General features: G+C 41.4%; 1 protein-coding gene across 1 annotated transcript; it reads right to left on the reverse strand.

Moving 5' to 3' along the window:
• Positions 1-1,275: 1,275 nt before the first annotated feature.
• Positions 1,276-22,480, reverse strand: LOC308524043 (tripartite motif-containing protein 5-like). Its single transcript, XM_081098197.1, has 8 exons — positions 22,389-22,480; positions 13,280-13,765; positions 12,622-12,717; positions 11,810-12,040; positions 7,664-7,686; positions 3,354-3,454; positions 3,035-3,061; positions 1,276-2,574 (listed from the first exon to the last, which is right to left on the reverse strand). Exons 2-8 carry the CDS (start codon positions 13,697-13,699, stop codon positions 1,979-1,981), a joined length of 1,494 nt encoding a protein of 497 aa, XP_080954323.1. The 5' UTR covers positions 13,700-13,765; positions 22,389-22,480; the 3' UTR covers positions 1,276-1,978.
• Positions 22,481-22,807: the final 327 nt, after the last annotated feature.

Here is a 22,807-nt window from a genome sequence, read left to right on the forward strand (position 1 = left end):
ATTATTATGACCACCTGATGTTTGTAGGCAAATTAGCCGTACACTGCTGTCTGCAGTTACCAAGATAAAACGTCTCCAATTCGCACAGGAACACAAGGATTGGACAGTCGAGCATTGGAAAAGAGTCATGTGGTCCAATGAATCATGTTTCCAGTTGCATCATGCAGGTGGCAGAGTGAGAATTTGGCAGAAACAGCATGAAAGCATGCACCCCACATGCATGAGTACAACCCGTCAAGCTGCTGGGGGCAGTGTTATGGTTTGGGGCATGTTTTCCTGGCATGATTTGGGCCCTTTAATTCGTGTGGAACAATGTCTTAGTAGCACAACATACTTTAGTATCATTGCTGATCAAGTTCATCCTATCATGTTGATGGCATATCCCAATGGAGATGGCTTCTTCCAACAAGACAATGCACCATGCCACGGTGCTCGTATTGTGCAGGAGTGGTTTCAAGAACATGAGGGAGACTTTACCTTGCTCAGGTGGCCCCCACAATCACCAGATCTCAATCCAATTGAGCATTTGTGGGGCGAAGCTAAAAGAGCCATCAGGCAGCTGGTTATACAACCATCAAATCTCCCAGAACTGGACAGTGCTATTCATCAGGCATGGTGTCAGATTCCTCGCATCACCTTTCAACATCTCGTGGAGTCAATGCCAAGAAGAATCGCCGCAGTATTGAAGGCAAAAGGTGGCCCAACGAAGTACTGATGGGGTGGTCATAATAATCTGGCCACTCAGTATATATATATCCCACGTTCAAAGGCTGTTAAATCGCGTTGTTTACACATATCTTCAGAAAAAAAATCACTTCTACGGTTGTGATAAACAAGTTGCTTCCCTATTTATAATGGTCTGGCTCTCTAGTAACTTCAGCATGAAATTATAGCTAATTTTCCTGCAAACATCAGGTGGTCATAATAATATGGCCACTCAGTGTATATATTTACAAATGTAAAATAGAATATCCTAGAATTTAGTTTATTTGATCAGGACTAATATGTAGTAACAGCAGAATTATAATAAAATGCTCAATGTCTCTCTCTCTCTCTCTCTCTTTCTCTCTCTCTCTCTCTCTATCACACACACACACACACACACACACACACACACACACACACACAGACTTATCTATCATTGGCAGAGCTGGACGTATCTAGATAGCAGCACAGAGGTATCTGAGATCTGAATCATGAGACTTCAGTCAAAACCATCTGAGTGCCCCTTAAGGCAAAAACCTGTTTAATGAGACACTGACACCGTTTATATTTCTCAGTAATTAGTGGGGAAATGTTTATTCAGTTGAGACACTTACATGTTATACATTTAGTGACATTTTTCCTCTCACAGTGATTCTAACTATGGTGGGTTTTATTACCAGGACCATTTACAGAAAATAAAATCAGCATTCAAGTATTTTATTCATGGTTCACTGTGCATATTTGGGGAGATTGGACTTGAACTCAGACACTCTGGACACAAAGCTTCCACTCTTGGTACATATTATTTATAATATTTTCTCCTTCACTCTTTGACAAATAATGAACATCGCGGGGTAAACTGACACACACCTGAGGATTCATTCTGAAGTGAATGACTCTTATACAGAATCTTCAATAATGTACAAAAGTTGTTAGAAAGCTTTCCATCATCTTCTGTCAGAGGCAGAGGACATGAGATTTTAAGAAATTGGTAGAGATTTTACCTACATGCATGTCATTTTTTAATGAGGCATTAGTCATTTTCCTTAGAATTATAAAAATGATGAACTAGCATTCTTTATTAATGCAAATAAGATATTGGGATAAATATAACATGTGGCAAATTATATACCCTACTGATGAAGGAAGGGTATTCAAATCAGAAGAAAAAAAGCAGCAAAGATTAGATGGTGACAGTGATGCAGAAAAACTCAGTTTGTTAGATGCATTCAAGGAAAGAGACTACACAGAAGTGGGTGAGGATATGAGAGTTTTAAGAGCTTGGAGAACACAGTTTCAGAGAGTCAGAATATTTCATAGTATTGAAATATGGATAAATTTCCTGATTAAAGCAACATGAAGAGAATTTATAGATAAGAAACCCATGGTTTGTGATATTCAAAAATGAGATAGTGCAAGCCTTGTAGTCTAGGAAAACTCCAATACGACGGGGAGGAACGGCCAGGAACAGAGTTAAGAATGAAGGTTTGGAGGAGGCAGAATTCACAAAAGCCTTATATTCAGAATAATTCTGTAACCCTATAACCCAGTAGCCATTTTTAGGTTGATACCGAAAGCTAACAGGCTGATTTTTAATTTGTTTTCCAAAATCCATCCTAATGGAGACAGGATATTTCCCCACACATACCCCCAGAATCCAGGCATGTTTCTGTGACACATCCACCTCCCAGTAATGCTTCCCTGATGTGATAGATGGTAATCCCAGGACACCATAATCTTCATAATCTTCTCTCTCAGGTGGACAATGTGTTCTCTGAAAAAAGTCACTGAAGTCACTTCTCACTTCTCTCTCATATGCAGAAATAGCAATATTTGAATTAGCCCTCCGATGATCCAGGGTCACATTTGCTGTAAAAAATTACAGTGCTATGTGAGGAAAATGATGTATTACTGTGACATTGCAAGAAAGATCTTCAGAATAAAATGAGTAGGAACTGGGAAAAACTTGTTTTGGTCTTTGAGGAGCAGGATAACATTGTGGAAATATAATGTGTATGTCTGTTGGAAGGAAAACATGGATCTTCACAACCGCTCACACCCTAACCTACTTCTGTGTAGAGTCTCTTTCCTTGGGTACATCTAACACACTGAGTGTATCTGCACCACTGTCAGATACACTGACACTGTATCTTTGCTGCCTTTTGTTTTTTCTGATTTGAACACCCTTCCTTCATCAGTAGGAATATTTGCCTCGTGTTACATTTATATCAATATCTTATTTGCATTAGTAAAGAGACCTAGTAGAAATGCAATATTCTAAAAGAAGATGAGGACAGGGTAGTTTCATGATACTGTGATTTCTACTTACCCCAGTAGCGGCGCACCTCTGTCAGTTCTGAAAGTAGAAAAAATACATAATATAAAATATAAGCAAAAGAGTCTACATTAAAATCTATTTTCTCTCCAGATCAGGGGAAAGACTGGTGTCTATGTAAGGTAGTACATGGAAGAATGAGAGGTGAACAAGGCAGTTGACCACTCCCCAGTGAATATGCCCATATAGTCAGCACATAATATACATTTTTCTCTGTCTCCTCTACCCACATCTAGAAACTGAACTCTTCTTCCTCTTTAACCACCATCATAACAAGAATCCACAGATACCCACTTGTTCTAGCATTCCTCACCATTAAACACTTGCAGCATCCCTCTCAGATCAGGAAGTTGGAACTGTCTCCTGTGTTCCTTGGATATAGTTTCTAGCTTCTTCAGAGTGAAGGTCTTACTCCTAGGGACGACAAAACAAGATCTCCACACCTCTGCAATTTTTGACTCTCCCAAACCACTGATTTTTATCCATTCACCTTATTGAATACTTCAGCATCCTTCCATGGACCCCTGAGAAAGTAGAGAGTAGACTCCTGAGCTTAGAGTCAGAAAAATTGTGCTTGGCCCATTTTCCCAGGTGCCTTTTGTTTGATCCTGGGAAGGAGTATACCTCTCAGAATCACAGCTTATTCTTTTCAAGATGAATATCCTCTCCTCTCTAACTTCTAAAAATCATATGAAATTATATGCAATAGTGGATTTCTTTTTTAATTAAATCTTTATTGTTCAGATTATTACAGTTGTTCCTCTTTTTTCCCCCCATAGCTCTCCTCCACCCAGTTCCCACCCCACACTCTGCCCTTACCCTCCCACTGTCCTCATCCATAGGTGTCCAGTCTTTTCCTGTACCCCCACACCTCTTTCCCTCCAAGAATTGTCAGTCCACTCACTTTCTATGTCCTGGTTCTATTATATTCACCAGTTTACTCTGTTCATCAGATTTTTTATTCACTTGATTTTTAGATTCACTTCTTGATATGTATTTGCTGTTCATAATTTTTATCTTTACCTTTTTCTTCTTCCTCTTCTTAAAGAATACCTTTCAGCATTTCATATAATACTGGTTTGGTGGTGATGAACTCCTTTAGCTTTTTCTTATCTGTGAAGCTCTTTATCTGACCTTCTATTCTGAATAATAGCTTTGTTGGATAAAGTAATCTTGGTTGAATATTTCTTGCCACTCCCTTCTGGCCTGCATAGTTTCTGTTGAGAAATCAGCTGACAGTCATATGGTTATGCCAGTGTAGGTGACTGACTGTTTTTCAATTGCTGCTTTTAAGATTCTCTCTTTGTCTTTTGCTCTTATGATGTGTCTTGGTGTGGTCTTCTTTGGATTCCTTTTGTTTGGGGTTCTCTGTGCATCCTGGACTTGTAAGTCTATTTCTTTCACCAGGTAGGGGAAGTTTTCTGTCATTATTTCTTCAAATAGGTTTTCAATATCTTGCTCTCTCTCTTCTTCTGGCACCCCTAAATTCGGATGTTGGTGCACTTGAAGTTATCCCAGAGGCTCCTTACACTATCTTCATATTTTTGGATTCTTTTTTCTTTTTGCTTTTCTGATTAGGTATTTTTTGCTTCTTCGTATTTCAAATCTTTGGCTTGATTCTTGTGATCCTCTTGTCTGCTGTTGGATCTCTGTATATTATTCTTTATTTCAGTAAGTGTATGCTTAATTTCTAGTTGGTCTTTTTTCATATCCTCCAGGGTCTCACTAAATTTGTTGGCGATTTCTAGAAAATTCTTGAAAAACCTTATAACTGTGGTTTTGAACTCTATTTCCAGTCGTTTGCTTCCTTCATTTCTGTCATTTGTGACCTGTTTCTCTGTCTCAACATTTTGGTTGCTTCCCTGTGTTGGTAGAGTGGCTTTGTATGCTAGGTGTCTTATAGGTCCCAGTGGCTCAGCCACTCCAATTACCTGAGGTGGACACTCTTGGTGTACCCCTTTGTGGGCCTTGTGCACAGTCTTGTTGCAGTTAAGCCTTGATTGTTGTAGGTATCACTAGGAGGAATTGACCTCCAGGACAATTGGCTGTGAGAACCAGCTGTGTCTACAGTGGGAGAACTTCTGTGCTGAAGACACCCTTATGGGGCAAAACTTGTTTCAGTGTGGCTTTGGTGCCCACTGAGTATGCCCCCTGAGTGTGTCCCTTATGGATCTGAGGAGTTGTAATTGGATGGTCCCACTCTGACCACTGGGTACACTGGCTCTTGGATCTCTAAGGAGGTGCTAATTTAGCCTCTGCCTGAGGCTACCCAGAAGGAACTACAAAGAGATCTGCAGATTCCCCTTCCTTGTTTGAAGAGTGGAGGTGCCCAGATGAAGCCCAGCTGTGAAACAATGCAAGCTGCTGTGGGGCCTTGGGTCTTCTCTTGGAAGTTCTGTGTCTGTCTGGCCCAGCTGCAGTTTGTTAGGTAATTTTCAGATTGAAAAGGGCCAGGCCTTTCATATGTAAAAGCCTCTGCCGCAGCTTGGGTGGGGCGGTGTCTCAGGGAATCAACAGGGTGGAGCAAGCAGCTATGGCTGATCCTCAGCCCTGCCCTAAGAGGCCCTGTGTCTCAGTGTCCTGGTAATTGCCACAAGCACTGCTGAGAGAAAGCCACCCTCGAGTTCCGAGTTCTGCCCACTGCCAGACAGTCCAGTTTCTCCCCATATGAGTCTAGGTCCCCAGAGACTTCCTGGAACTGGAGTTCAGTGCAGTCAGGAGCTTGTGACTCCCTCCCTATTGGAAAAGACAGCCGCGTCCTCAGTTGCCAGCCTTTGCCGCGTGCACCTTGTACCTCTGCACACCACCTCCGCAGCTCCTCTGAGTCTCAGTGTGCTTTTCTCTCTCCTTCTAGTTGTAGAATTTCCACTCAGCCAGCCTTCCTGTAGTTCTGGATGATGTCCGTTCTGTCTTTTAGTTGTATTTTTGAAGTTGTTGGGGGAGGCAGCAATTTCTGGTGTTTACCTATGCCCCCATCTTGGTTCTCCTCGTGGATTTCTTTAAAATGCCAAATTTGGTACCTTGAAATGAATTAATGTAAGGAAAAGCCATGACATGGATGTAGAGTCCTAGCATTATGACAAGAAAGGAAGGTTGCAGAACCTAGCTCTTGGTGGTTTGAGACATACTGTGTGGAAATACTGTCTGGAGAGGAATAAGACCTTTAAATGTTACTCCCCAGTAGGGAGGCCCCAGGAACAATATCTGAGATTTCAGTTGCTCTGGGAAAAAATGTAACACTTGGGAAAGACATTATTGACACTGTACTTACAGTGGTCTGAATTTCATGTGCTTGGAAGAGATTGATGTTGTCAAGTAGATGTTCAAATTTAGACTTAGAAGTAGCTATTTTCCCCAGTGGTTAGAGCATCAGCCAGAGGACTGAAGGGTCGCAGGTTCTATTCCTATCAAGGGCATGCGACTGGGTTGTAGGTTTGAACTTCAGACCCAGTGGGGCATGTGTGGGAGGCAACCAGTCGATGTGTCTCTCTCACATTGATGTTTCTCTCTCTCTCTCTCTCATTCCCTCTCTCTCCCTATCTCTCTTTCTCTTTATCTCTTGCTTTCTCTCTCTCTCTTTCTCTCTCTCTCATTCCCTCACTACCACCCTCCCTACATTCCAATCACTATCTGATGGTCAATGGACAAAAAGTAGTATATTTAGGTGAGGATTAAAAAAATTTTAGACACAAAGATGGTGCCCTTCCATTGGCGCCAAAAGTACATGAGCAAGAGCCCTACCTGGTTTGGCTTAGTGGATAGAGCATCAGCCTGTAGACTGAAGGGTCCCCAGTCTAATTCCAGTCACAAGCACATGCCTGGGTTGCGGACTTGATCCCCAGTTAGGGGATGAAGGAGGCAGCTGATCAATGACTCTCTCTCATCATTGATGTTTCTCTTCCTCTCCCTTCATCTCTGAAATCAATTTTTTTAAAAAGTACGTGAGAAAGATGGATCAATTGTTTGTGTCAGAGTCAAAATATTCCTTGATATTTATGTTTGTTTTTGAAAATACAGAGAAACCATTTTTGTTTGAGTATTTTATAACTATTGAGAATGAACCAGATTTTATGGTAGGATATTTAGGTGGGGAGAAGTTGCTGAGTTTGGATTAGAGGCAGTCAAACATAAGATGTTGCAGTATCAGGCTCATGTGGCCACATTAATTTTGTTCTATCAGCCTGTCTGTATCTGACTCAGATTTCTGCAGTACATAGGTGATGGATTTATTGTTGAAATGTCATGTTTTCTTCAGCTCCTAAGCAGCCAGAATTTGAGACAACTCAGTTACATTTAAATTTCTGCTCTGGGAATAGAAGATACCAGGTCCTTTTATGTTGGGAGAAAGTCAATTGGGGCGGGGGGGGGGGGGGAGAGAGAGAGAGAGAGAGAGAGAGAGAGAGAGAGAGAGAGAGAGATGTACTACTATTTGTAATACTTTAAACAATAAAAAAATATTTAAAAAATATTCAATCCATATGTGAACAGAAATTCAAGCTAAAACTGCAACCAGCTTGTTCTGTCCTGAGCAATATTTTATCCTAATTAACTACCAGATAACTCTAATGGCTTTAAACCTCTTTTTACAGGACAAAACATCCATTGTTTGTCTTCCACACATACCTTTCCAGGATGCCATTCACATCCTAGGGACAAAAGAGAAAACGTAAGTCAAAAAGTAATAAGTCCTCCTCACTTACAAAGCTTCATCACATCCCCAGGTCCCCCTGATCTGGTGGGAATAGAGATGGTCCTAATGTGAGAACAAAATAGTAAAGAAAAGATCCAGGTGTATCATTTCAGAAGACTCATGAACAGTTGTCAGTTTTCCTAAAATATTGACCCTTGTGGAACAACACCTTTAGCTTCCAGTACCTGGAGATGAGATATATTTATGAGAAAAGCATGAGGCCATCATATTTTCCCAAGTTCATAAGACTCCTCATGGGTTGATTTGAATAATTCATGGTTTGCTCATTTATTCAACACAAATGTAAAGTAATTAACTATTACTTGTCAAGTTTTATGCCTTAATTGGAAGAATCAAAGATGAGTAGTTAGAGTATTTCTCAAAAATTCACATGGCTTCCACTTAGTGTACAAGCAAACAAATGTATTAATGTAGGCATTTCTCAAATCTCCCTTCTTGTTTCACCCACTATCCACAGTTGATCTTGTACACACCCTTAAATTTGATGCACACTTATGTATAATTGTTTTCCAAAGTCTTTATTTTTACTCAGATTTGTCTCTTAAATGCAGGTTACTATAATGTCTAGGAAAGCACCCACATGAACTAGTAACTTAGGCTGTTTACTATGTAACTTACTTTTCAGAAAACAAATTACTACCTCTTTTCTACACCTTTGTCCATGTTAACAACATCCACTTGGTCACTGTTCTAAATACTACAATATTTACTGCGTTTCAGTCTCAAACAAAACAGTTTAGTCCATATTATTAATTATTTTTGTCATCTGAAATTGTTTATCATCACAAATTTGTTCCTTTAAACAGATATGCACAAATATATTTGGTATCACCTATCTGAGACTAACTTTTTTCATGACACCCAAAACTAGGCCAACCAGAGGATCAACATACACACACACACACACACACACACAAACACACACACACAAAAATTGCTTTGTTCTCTATATTAGGGTTTTATTGTTGTACATGACAAAAAGAAATTAAAAATAGGTAAAGTAGAGAAAATGAAAAGGAATTTGGGGGACAGTTTTAATTTAATCAAGTTTCATCTCGAAGTTCAAACATTGTAATCAGGACCTGGTTTATGTCATTGTCCAAACTCTACCTCTTTATTGAGTTTATCCTCAGTTCTTGAAAAAAAATATTATTTCCTCATATAAATTTCATCTAAAAGTATACCTTCCCAGTTATATCAAATAATTCTAAGGCCTGCATGGCATGGGCCTGCATTAGATTAAGTCCCCCTATTAAAAGTATCATTGCACTGTGGCTGAAGTAATAAAAAGCAATATTGGAGGCAAGTATCCATATTTTACTGGAATTAATTTAGTATCAATATGCAATAGGTCTTGATAAAATAGGATTCATATTGTAATGAGAAGAGCAACCACCACAAAAATAAAAAAAGTTTAAAACAAATTTTATACTAGAAATATTTGGTTAACTCAAAAGAAGCTATTCAATGAGAAAGAGAACAATGAAAATTGTAGGTGGCATATAAAAGCTAATAGCATAATATAAGTTAAATAGAGCTACATTGACAATTGCATTAAATGTCATTGCCTTAATTCACCATTTAAAAGATAGAGATTGCTGGTCTAGCTAAAAAGCAACTTATAGTATTGCTGCTTATAGGAGACATATTTTGGATTCAAAGATACAAATTTGGCAAAAGTAAAAAGAGAATCTTGGACAAAATGATGGACTAGGTAAAGAATGTGTTTGTTTTCTCCAAAACTCATATCAAAATTATAATTAAATTATAGAATATAACTAAAAATTTAAAGAAGCCACCTTGAGACTGGTAGGAAGGGTGGAGATGAAACTGGCTGGTAACATACCCATGTGTGGAGGTTAAGAATTGGGACAGCCATTCAGCCTGAGGAGCAATTCCACTCACCAATGTGCAACAGCAATCAAGACTCAACTACAATAAGAGAGCACACACAACCCAATAGCACCTTTTTTCAGATGAATATGGAAACTGTACCACTGTTGCCAAGGGACACCAACCATATAAGGCCATTCTGCCAAGGCTGCAAGATGTAGCAGATAAACCAAATACATAGGAATAAACATGGGAAGGCAGCAAAAACAATGAGACAAAGAAACATGTCCCAAATGAAAGATCAGGACAAAATTTCTGAAAAACAACTAAACAAAATGGAGGTAACCAATCTATCCAATGCAGAATTCTAAACTAAATGCAGGTTATAAGGATGCTCAATGAACTTAAGAAAAGAATAGATTATTTCACTGAGGACTTCAACAAAGAGTCAGGAAACTTGAAAAAGAAGACAGACAGCATAAAAAGACCTAGTGAGAAATGAATAGAGAGAGAATCTTAAAAGCAGGAGGAGAAAAGCAGAAATATTTCTAGTATAAGGGGGCCACTGTAAGACTATCAGCTGATTTCTCAACCAATCAGCTGATAGACTTATGCAGGCCAGAATGGGGTGACATGAAATATTCAAAGTGATGAAAAGCAATGACCTACAACCTATATTACTCTACCCAGCAAGGCTATCATTTAGAATTTAAGGAACCATAACGAGCTTTTCAGATAAGAAAAAGCTGAAGTTCAACAATAACAACAAACCAGTATTACAAGAAATGTTAGAGGCTCAAGAAAAGGAAAAATATATAAATAAGAAAATATTCACAATGTAGAAGACATGACCAACATTATCAACCAGCTCGATTTAACTCTAACTGGCATCTATAAATCCTTTCACCAAATCAATACACAATTTTTTTTCAAATTCATATAAAAATTTGGACATACAATATTTTAATATCAATATATTTAAAAGACATAATAGTAAAATATATGCTTTCTGATTAGAAAGGGATTAATTTTAAAATACACAACAGAAGAAAAAGTAAAAATCACCAAGTGTTAGTAAATTAAACAACACGGTTGCAAATATTTCAAGGGTTAAGATGAAAATAACAAATAAAATTTGAAAATACATTGAGTTGAATCTAAATAACAAGTAAATTATCCAAAAGTGTGGAATATAGCTAAAACTATACATTTATATAATTAAAAAATAACAGAAAAGGTTGTTGAATCAGTGGTCAAACTTCCCATTTTAGGAAGCTAGAAAAAGAACAATAAATTAAACCAATACACACATGCACACAAACACATACACACACTCATGTATGAATGTACATTTACATATACATACACAAAGTAAACTACATAAGTAAAAACATAAATCTATGATATTGAAAGGTTAAAAGTCAATAAATCATTTAAGTTCATTTTTTAAAAACATCAATAAAATTAAGCAAATATAACTAAACTGACAAAAAAAAATATCACTGAAATGAGGGATAAAAGATGGGCCAATACTGTAATACCATAGAAATGAAAGAGATTCTAAGAAATTATAATGAATAAATTCATGTTTGTAAATCGACAACTTAGAATGGACAAATTTCTACAAAGATGTATATTATCAAAAAATGATGTATATTACACACACACACACACACACACACACACAAATACCCAAGAAAATCTAGCACAAGTAAAAAATATTTATATTTTAAACCTTTCCCCCAAAAAGGCCCAGAGTGAGATGGTTTCACTGGTGCATTTATTGAATAATGAAAGAATAAATAGTACCAATCCTTCTCAATTGCTTATCCAGAAAACAATTGTTTATTCAGAAAAAGGAGAAGAATCTCAACGCATTCTATGAAGGAAAAACAACTCTTGGATAATAAAGAGGTATCAGAAAAAAAGTTCTAGGCTAGGTCAAAAATATAGTGCCTGGCAGAAAATAATTGGAGACAATAGATATTTTCTCCACAGTCACTTTTGCACTGTAATTAGTACATTATAAAAGCAAAAATGAGATTTTCCCTTGTTATTCATCATTTGATGATTTCCGTAACCTGTGAAATAGATGCAACTAAGGGTTACTACAAGACCAAAGGAACCTCAGCATCACCACAACAAACAGCACAGCCACACATCAGAGGAAACTTAGTCTTTATTTTCCTCAAATTCAGATGCTGATGATTCTTTGTGAGTCTTACCTGCAGCATCTCTGCTGTTGACCCCTGCAAACGACGCTGCAGATCACAGGTGAGATCTCTCAACAACTGGCTCTGCTGGATGAGCTCACTGCCACCCTGAGCCAGGTAACTGAGAATATATCTCTTCTCCTTCTCCAGCTTTTGCATCTCCTTCTGTTCCTCACGGTCCAGGATACCTCTCAGTTCTTTAAAATAATCCTGGATACTTTGGCTTTCATTCTCTATTAGATCCTTCAGGAATGAAAAAGAAAGAGAGGGACTCTGGCAATCAAGAAGAGACTGGAAGCCAGAAAAGTATTTGGTTTGGAAGTTCTCAGAGGGAAGGGAGATGGAAACACAGGAACAATTCTTGGAGAGGTTGATATCTCCTATTATTTCTTCTCATCACATCCCAAAATAATGACCTCAAATCTGCACTACTGACACAAAATGGGACACCAAGGTATGGCTCAGCTCTCACAGAGCAGCCCAAGGCAGTCATGCCTTCCATCATTACCCTTGACCCCCACCCCAAACTCTACCTATGTTGAACATCAGGGCATGAGCCATTGGCAACCATTCATGGCTCAAAATAATCAGCGACATGAACACAGAATTCACTATGAGAATAACTAACCTAAAAATATCTGTGTTAGTTTGTAACAGGTTCATTTTCTGCCTGAGCCCTACCAAGGAAAGAATGACAAATGGCTAATCAATAAATCTGGACATATCAATGGCCAGGGACACTGAAGATAGGGAGCTCCATCTGACTACACCCAAGGTCCTACCCAGAATCTTGTCTAGCTACCTCAGGAAGAGTTTCCTCCTACCTTCCAGGAAGTTGTTTCCTTTTCAAGATCAACTCCCAATTTTTCAGCTTCCTGCTGCTTTGCACTCAGACTATCCAGAGCTTTCTGGAGCTTCTCCTGTGAGAGAGGAATCACATCAGGGTCAAGCTTTGGGCTTTCTTATCATCAAAAGAGAGGACAAACGGGGAAGAAATCAGGTTGATCTCTAAAGAGACTTGATTTTATAGAAACTGCAAAATGACAATTTGAATCTGTGATTTGAAGGAAATCTGATGTGTTTATGTGTTCTTTAAGACTCAGATGATAGAAGTCACCATTACTATGTCAAGAGAAGACTGGCTTTCTTTGCCCTAGAAGAAAAAACTTGATCCTGTGTAAGGAAAGAATTTAGGTCTTGATTCACTCTCCTGCCCAAAGGGACAATGACAGCTTTGCTTGTGTACAAGCCTCCACCTATTAGCACAAGGTTTAAAAATGTCTACTTCTGATTGAAAGTCTGCTCATCATTTGTGTGGAATGCACAGAAATGTCTTTCAGGTCTTAGAAGGTGAATGTAGGAAGAAAAGTGAACACAGGCCTCAGGGTTATGGTGGCAATATAATTATAGTCAAATGCAAAGTTAAGATTTCCCATCAAGTGCTATTTTCTGCCCTGTCTTTCCTCCATCCCAGTCTATTACCTTGTACTCCTGGGCAATCTCCTCCATGAGGAAAGTTTGGTGACCACGGTGCTCTTGGGACCGCTCGCAAAGCCAGCAAATGATCTTCCCATGCTCCTTGCAGAAGAGCAGGAGTTTCTCTCCATGGCGCACACAGAGATCTCTCTTTTGCTCCTCCTCTGGGCTCAGCTTGACCTCCCTGAGCACCTCCACTATGTTAGCCAAATGCAGACTAGGCCGCAGGTTCTCAGGCTGGTAACTGATCCTGCACACGGGGCAGCTGCTCTCTCCTTGGCCGTTCACGGACTCCTTGCTGTTTGCAGTGATGCAGGCTTGGCAGAAGCTGTGCCCACAGTCCAGGCTCATGGGTTCTGTTAGGATCTCCAGGCAGATGGGGCAGGTCATCACCTCCTTTATGTTCACCAGGACTCCTGAAGCCATCCCAGCTGCTCCCTGTTCCTTCCTACCTGTTCTGAACTGAGGCTCCTCTTGTTCCCTGATCTCTGCCTGATTGGAAAGGTTAAAAGGGGGCAGAGTCAGAGCAGTGGGAATGAATACTGTTAATTGTATAGAAATCAAAGACAGGGAAAGAACAGATATAGGGACATAAAAGAAGAGGTAGAGAGACAAAGAAAGGATCACAGTGACCTGGCAATATTAAATACTTTAATTAATTTAACATGACACATTTCATTTCTTTCTGTTCAATGGTTGTTATTGATCTTTACTTTTACTGAACAGAAGGATGGTCTGAGGTCCTTTCTACAAAGAAAAGATGTTTGCGTGACCCCACATCTCTCCTTCTTCTTCTTTCCTATGCCAAACACATCCCCAATAATAAACGCACCAAACCACTTTTGGGTCTGGGCTTTTACACCCACTCGTCTCTCAGCAGGCAATGCTGCCCCTGGTATCAGTAGGATTCCTTCTCATACTTCAGTCAACAATCTCCTTCCATGTTCCTTTATCAGAAAGACCTGTTCTGACTTGCTTATTTACAGTGTAAGGATTGCCATCATTTTCTGTGTGTTTAAAAAGATTTCTCTTGTTATTTTGACATGATATGTGACACTGTGTTTGTGTACCTGGCAAGAGCAAACCCTTTATCAGATCTGTACATAGAGATAGTAAGTGACTTACAAGGATCTTATCTTCAATACACAGAGTTGCAATGAACCTACTATGTTCAAGGTCCCTAATGTAAGGCCGCTGAAACCTCCCTTCCCCCTCTTAACTAACTTTTCCAGGAAGCCCTGGTTATTGTAAGATCAAAGAGAAACCCCCCCCCTCCTCCTGTGTTTTAACTGACCTTTCCAGTAAGCTCTGGTGCCCTGGTCTGGTCATAGCATAGCTATCTTATCTCCTCCTGGGATCGGTTTGTGTAAAGACAAACCACCCTGCCCCTTAGGCAACTACTAACAAAGGTCTGTCCCTGCAGGAGATGAGTTAACTGTTAACCTAGTTCCCTGTTTTCCGGCCACCTGCGTGTGGTTTTTGCCTTTATAAACTCATGTTCTGCAATTGCTCAGGGCTCCAGTCAGCCAGCACTTCCCTTGTGTTGCTGTCTGTCTGCCTGAGAGCCCCTGCGCTGCGCTTGTAATAAAGAACCTCTTGCTTTTGCATCAAGTTTTGGTCTCCGCGTTTGACTTGGGGTCGTCGCCCCCTCCATCGGACTCACCGGGGGTCTTGGGACCTTACATTTTGGGGGCTCGTCCGGGATTTGGGGCGACCACCCCTCAAACGTCGGACATCGGTCTTGGAGGTAAGCAAACTCCGTAGGTGTTCAGTGTTTGCCTTGTCCTTTGTTCGTTCTTAGTTTCGGGTTTTTCAGGTTTTCAGGAAGACAGGTTGTCGGCACCGTAAGGAGTCGGCTCCTCTGGTCGAAGGGACTTCGGCCAGAAAAACTGTCACCCTGGGGGACGCCCCAGGATCGGGCGGTGACCAAGAGGTCTTGGTCACTTCTGTTTCGGGCTGGCCGGCAACGGGCACTCGCGTGTCCGGCCGGACTAGCATCAGGGAGGGATGTCATCCCTCAGCGGCCGTTCTGTATCTGGGTAAATTCTTGTGGATCCGGTGTCTTGTCGCGTCATTGTTTGTTCTTTGTTTTTGTCTTCTACTCCTCCTCTCCCATCCAGGTAACATGGGCCAAGGAAGCAGCACCCCTCTTTCTCTTACAGTGGCACACTGGAAGGACGTCCGGAGTCAGGGACTCAACCTTTCCGTCAGTGTCAAGAAGGGTCCCTGGCAGACTTTCTGTTCATCCGACTGGCCAGCCCTAGGCGTGGGGTGGCCAGCGGATGGGACTTTTGACCTGTCTATTATTTTTGCAGTAAAGAATAAGGTGTTCCAATCAGGCCCGGCGGGCCACCCGGACCAGCAGCCGTATATCGTCGTCTGGCAGGACCTGGTCCAAAACCCTCCCCCTTGGCTGAAACCCTGGCTGCGCCCGGAGCCTCCTGGGTTCTCGTGGCCCAGGCCCCCGCCGCAGCAGAAGATCCCCAGCGCCTGATGGGGCTGGTCGAGTCCCTTATGTTCTCTCACCAGCCCACTTGGGACGACTGTGAGCAGCTTCTCCAGACTCTCTTTACTACAGAGGAAAGGGAGCGGATTCTTTTGGAGGCTCCAGTGAGATTCGAACTCACGACCCCTGGTTTACAAGACCAGTGCTCTATCAGGGGTCTGTTCCTACATTATTGAGTTAATCAAAGGTGAAACTGTAAGGCCGCTGAAACCTCCCTTCCCCCTCTTAACTAACTTTTCCAGTAAGCCCTGGTTATTGTAAGATCAAAGAGAAAACCCCCCTCCTCCTGTGTTTTAACTGACCTTTCCAGTAAGCTCTGGTGCCCTGGTCTGGTCATAGCATAGCTATCTTATCTCTTCCTGGGATCGGTTTGTGTAAAGACAAACCACCCTGCCCCTTAGGAAATGAGTCAACTACTAACAAAGGTCTGTCCCTGCAGGAGATGAGTTAACTGTTAACCTAGTTCCCTGTTTTCCGGCCACCTGCGTGTGGTTTTTGCCTTTATAAACTCATGTTCTGCAATTGCTCAGGGCTCCAGTCAGCCAGCACTTCCCTTGTGTTGCTGTCTGTCTGCCTGAGAGCCCCTGCGCTGCGCTTGTAATAAAAATCCTCTTGCTTTTGCATCAAGTTTCGGTCTCCGCGTTTGACTTGGGGTCGTCGCCCCCTCCGTCGGACTCACCGGGGGTCTTGGGACCTTACAAAACAAGTAACTTAGGAATTCTGAGAATTCTTGTGTTGATAAATGGTAACATTTCACATTTTCCTGGAAATTTGCCAATGACATTGATAGGAGCCTCATGGTGTGTATGTATGTTGATGGTAAAGGGAGATAGGAGAAATATACCTTAGAATTATGTGAGTAACATATCTTAAAAATTAGAAATTCAGATGAAATAGATATCAGTCTTTGGAAAGAAATCTCAAAATATTAGGCAAGGTCATTTAACTAATTTTTCTTTTTTTAATATATGTTTTTATTGATTTCAGAGAGGAAGGAAGAGGGAGAGAGAGACAGAAACATCAATGATAAGAGAGAATTATTGATAGGCTTCCTCCAGCAAGTCCCACACTGGGGATCGAACCTGCAATCTGGGCATGTGTCCTGACAGGGAATTGAACCATGACCTCCTGGTTCATAGATCAATACTCAACTACTGAGCAACACTGGCTGGGCTCAACTAATTTTTCATCACTACAAATTACATGCTAATACTAATACCCATAAACACAAAAAAATGAGTCTGAACAGAGTTCAAACCACTATGACCCTGACATTCACATGCAAAGTACAGCACATTATATGCAAGCTGATGTGACAAACAATACTAGAGAAATGTGTGTGTTAGGAAATCAAATAATGGGGACAGGTAAAGAGCTATCCAGAAATTCTAACTTAAAACATAAAGGCTAAACTGAAAGCTGAATATTATGGAAATATGGCATATGGGAGAGAAATAAAAAAGTATTAGGTAAAGGAAATGACCTGTTCAGTGAAGACACACCACCTTGTCTGATTTTGAAAATGCCAATGTCGCTGGTGTGAGAAAACTGCTAGGCTTTTGGTATCACATGAGCCTGTAGTGATAATGACATATGGCCCTTTGACAATTCACCAATTTTCTAACATTTCAGACACTTTTCCAACAGTAAAAGGAATGATCAGTGTTGGGCTATGAAATATTAGATAGATTCAGTAGAATTGAGAGGATGAGTAGGATATAAGCACAACTTCCAAGGAGGCATGATGATAGCTTTCAGGACAAGGAGGTGAGGGAATGGGGAGCAGGGGCTAAGAGTGAAACATAGGACTAGGTAAGAAGAAAAGACTAGCAGTTCTATTATATACTTTCTAACAAAAGGGCAACATCAAGCCTGGGCTCTTTCTTCCCATCGAGGTAATGTTGGCTAATTCTTCTAATAAGTTGGCTTTTTGTTTTTGTTTCTGGAGAACTCATGAGGCTACAATAAAGTGGAGGGTCTGCTGCCTTCAAGGCCACATTGTTGATAGCAAAATTAGACTGATGTGGAAAGTGCATTGGACTAGGAGGACTTCCTATGGACCTCAAGTGCCAGATAACAAGCTTAGACTTCATTTTCCATAAGGGGATTGTGACATTTTAGCCACCTGTGTCTCTTTTAGACCCTTGGACATTGTGCTTACTGGCTTTGACAACATAATTTGCACTGTAGCTCTAGGCTTACATACCTTTGGTGGTTTCTCACACATCCACTAAGTCTGCTTCTCAAAAGGCTGAGATATAACAGGAATGAAGTACTTTCTATAGCATTGAGAAGATCATCGTTAATAGCTCAGCTAAGGAAGCCAATGTCAGCATGCCCAGTCTCCTGTCCTGTATCTCCAGCTCAGCTAAGTGACCCTGGCAGGCAACTATCAGGTCACATAGATGGTCATGACCATTTAAATTAGAAAGGATGCTGGTGGTCTGTTAGGGATGGTATTATAGAGTGGTGACACAGTGTTGCTCATTCTCCCACCTGGACTCAGTATGGCCCTGTGGCTACAGTTTAGGCTCAGGATTCTCTAACAAACTCCAAGTAAATAGGGCTATGAAGCAATAAACAAAGAAAGAAAAGATCTCAGTAGATATCCATGTCTTGATGGTTGCCAAAGTTTGAAGGTTAAAGAAAGATCTGCAATATGAGATAAGTTTATTCCTTTGCTCTGTGCTCTGAGGGAAAAGTTATAAAGGCTACATGGAGATGAATTTAGACCCACTAACACTGTCTACTAATGCCATGTTCATCATACATGAAGGGAACCTGATAAGGAATGAGGCTGAAGGAGAACAGAAGTGTATTCCAGCTAGTGGGCCAGATACTGAAAACAGCCCAGAGGCCATATGCAGTTAGCCCCTGGCTGCAGAGACGGTGGTACAGATCATTTTATGGCTCCAACATAATCCAAACAAGGTGTAAGAGCCTCCAAATATTTCTCATCCTATCCAAGATCTAACAAATCCTGAGACTCACCAAGAGCCTGTAGAGGAGAAAGGAAAAGCATGCATTCTGCCTTGGGGCACCAGAATTTATTTTTATGGTGGGGCTACAACGAGCTAAGGTCAGAGCAGCTGCTGCCACAGGACACAGAAGAGGAAAGTGAAGAAGAACTTGAGTCCTCACACAAGGAGTTTGACCCCACCACTACCTAAGCAGTGACTCTGTGGCTCCACAGCAGGCAGGCAGATAGATATGGGAACATGAGTGGTATCTATGCTGGAAGGATATAACAAATGCCCAAGTCCATCCTCAGGACCGAGGGGTTTGTGGCCCACATCAGTCTCCCTAACTCAGTGATGGTGATCCTTTTGAGCTTGGCGTGTCAGCATTTTGAAAAACCCTAACTTAACTCTGGTGCCGTGTCACATATAGAAATTTTTTCATATTTGCAACCATAGTAAAACAAAGACTTATATTTTTTATATTTATTTTATATATTTAAATGCCATTTAACAAAGAAAAATCAACCAAAAAAAATGAGTTTGCATTTCACCTCTCACACACGTGTCATAGTTTCGCCATCACTGCCCTAACTCTTGCCAGAGACCTGAGCTCAAAAAATGTCTGTCTTCAAAAACCAACAAGGCTTATGCCCAGGAGCACCATAGAGGTATAGGGAACAGGAGATTCCACTCTTAAAGGGTTCCTAAACAGGACTTGAAGGACTGATAGTATTTGCACAAGGACCCACTCAAAAGCTGAGGTTTGAGAATTGCCTAGACCACTGGTCGGCAAACTCATTAGTCAACAGAGCCAAATATCAACAGTACAACGACTGAAATTTCTTTTGAGAGCCAAATTTTTTAAACTGAAACTATATAGGTAGGTACATTGTTATTAACTTAATTGGGGTACTCCTAAGGCTTAGGAAGAGCCACACTCAAGGGGCCAAAGAGCCGCACGTGGCTTGCTAGCCGCTGTTTGCCGATCACGGGTAGACCAAGTGTGAAGGAGATCTCTTTCCTGCTGGAGGAGTGGAAGCCTGTGGGACTCGCCTGAGGCAGAGATGTGGGGGTGGGGGTGGCATTAGAGCTCCATCCTCTATCTTGCCATGGCAGGGCTCCATTTCCCTCTAACCTGTCAGTGCTCCTGAGTGTGCATGCCGCATCCCCCTGCTGCTGCTGGGCTGCCAGAGCTGACAGGAGAGGGCCCATGCCTCATTCCCGTTCCAGGGCCACCACCCCTGATTGCTAGAACTCTTGGGGGAGTTCATTAATGTGGTGCAGATTAAAACCTTGATGGAAGGAGGTGGGGTAGAAGACAGAAATCTGAATATAGAGGAATAGGAAGAATTGCAATTGTCTGAGGTTCCCAAGTATAAGGATGCCAAGAATAGGTTCACCTTTTTAATGATGGTTATTGACCAGGAGAGATTACAAGGATGTTGACAAAACCCCTTATCAGACTTTCGCAAATTATGGAGACACTAGCTGCTGGGTCAATTTGTTTCAAAGAAGTCATTTGGGTGCATTCTATAGAAATTAAGAGTTTTATACCACAGGTGAATTCATTTGTTATTGCAATCTTAATAAAAAATTTACATTCTTCTGTTTTGAGGGACCTGAGCATTCAGTTAGTATACATCAGACATGGATCTTGTCTCCAGTATAAAAAACAGATATATCATCTCTGAGATGAGGGAGGAAAAGAAAGTACACATCAAAATCTAAGTAACACAGAGATCAAGGTACAAATTGCTCAAAGGTGAGATAAAGGTGGACTTCCTTTTGAAAAATTAGCAACTCCTTTTCCTAGCTGCATGCAAAGGGAAAAGTGAGTAAAGAGTCAATATAATTAGAAAGGAAGGGAATGTGTAAGATGATTCAGAACTGGTTCTAAAGCAACAGAGGACACCAGAGAGTCATAGGGTGCATTGAGGTAACTGAGCCATGGCCCTCAGGAGAGAATAAATTCCCTCTTCTTGGACCTCTAAGAGGCAAGTGTCCACATTGGGACTGTTAGGTGAAAGGGAAGCCCAGGAGCGGATGCATGCCACTGCAAGGCAGATGGTGACAGAGATAATGGACCCTCCCTGATTTTCTAACAGCTCAGCATGCCAGACAGATGGTGACACAGATACTGGTTCCTTCCTGGAATCTGTGACAACACTGGTGGCGGGAACTTCCTCAGCTCATTTCCCTCCCCCCCCCTCCCCGAGACCACTAGTGAAAGGGGTCCCGCCCTTTGTCTAGGAAGCCTGCTTGGTATTTCTTTGCTCTTCTGTAACAAAAGCTTCCCAGAAGTTACCAAGACAAGAGTAAAGGATCAGCATTCAGGGAAGGGGCATCAGTTGTCATGTCCTATATCAAAGGTAGCAAGAAAGTGCCCCTGAAGCAGCCAAAGAAACCAGCTAAGGGGATGGGTGAGGAAGATAAGGCTTTACAATAGCAAAAGAGGAGCAGACAGCAAAGGCCAAGGGGAAATCCACCCTCCCCCTCCCCCTCCCCCCCCTCCCCACCAAAAATAAATACACACTTATGAAATGAAGGAATCTGGCCAGAAATGAGCTGTTCCTTGTGCCTGGGGCAATGGTGATCCTAAATTCCATTCCTGTTTTAACATCCGGATTCCTTATGATAACATCTGTTACCACATACAGCTGGAATGAAGTGTTGTCTGTGAGCTTATTGTACATTTAAGAATAAAGGTTTGTACAAATAAACACATAAATAAATAAATAATGCTAATTTCACAAAAGAGTAAGAGGACCAGCTTCAAGAAGTTCTGATCCCTGGCAGAGCCCCTAAGAGCCCACCCCTCCCACATGCCTCCTGATAAGGGCTCTCACTCCTGCTGGCCTCACCAGGAGCTTGGGCTTTATGAAGAGGGAGAACAGGGCTCTTCTCACAGGCTTCCTGGAGAACAGGAGGGATTTGCTGTCTGGGAAAAGGAGTATTCTGGCTCACCTTGAAAAGGTAGAAAGTCAAGACTACAGAATAGGGAGATGTTAGGTCGGGGAGAGAGAGCTCAGGATCAGATACATGCAGACCTGTGACGAGATAATGGACTCCCCCTGGCATTTCTAACAGATCAGCATGCCAGACACAGATACTGGCTTCTCCATGAATCAACACCCACCCCCAGACAGATACTGACTCCTTCCTGAATACCTTGCTGACCCCCTGCAGCTGAAACTTCCTTAGCTGAATACCTCAGCTCATGTCCCCACCCTTCACCCAACCACACACAAAAAAACGCCCCCCTCCCTATTGGCGTGAATCATGTGCCCTGTCCTTGGGGGTACTTGGGTCTCCGGGGGATGCAGAATAAACTTTCCTTCCTTCCTTTCTTTTCTGATTCACTTGACTCTATATTTCTTATGCCGCCTCCTCAGCCACCTAACCTAACAGGAGAAAATGAGGTAACAGCCTGGAGAAATAATGGACCCTCCAAGAAATAAATAAGACTGCTCTTTTAAACAGCCCTTCTCTAAAGATCACTCTTCCCCCAGACACAGTATTCTGCTTTTCTGCCACCTCAGCAGAGACAGTCAGCAAAGCAGCTTCAGAATCACAATTTTAGACACCAAACACAGTCAATCTGCTCCCCCAAAGCCTCCTGTCCTTTGTCCCCAGAAACTGCCCCACTTACTTTCAGGAAATATGCTGGAGTTTTAATTCAATGGAGGAGATCTGCTGTAAGTCTGGTCAGTGTTCACTCACCAAGCCAGCGACCAGCTCTCCACAGAGGAGTTCCCCCACGGAAGCGGAGCGAGAAATGAAAGTTAAGTTCATAGGAGTAGAAATGAAACAAAGGAAGCAAAACAGAAACTTAAGAACAATAACAATGGGAGGTCACAACATAGGACACTTAGGGAAGGCAATGCTTCAGTATGTTCTTATGTTTTCATCCATTTTGCAGATTATTCTAGCAAGAATGTTCAAATAAGAAGAATGTAAAATCTAATGATACACTCCACAGCCTTCCTAAATACTTAGTAATTTCAATTTAATTCTATACCTACTAGTTAAGCTTATCCTATTTTCATCTCCTGAACTACTTACTAAGGA

The sequence above is a fragment of the Myotis nattereri genome (genome assembly GCF_964212035.1).
Source record: "Myotis nattereri genome assembly, chromosome: 9".
NCBI lineage: Eukaryota > Metazoa > Chordata > Mammalia > Chiroptera > Vespertilionidae > Myotis > Myotis nattereri.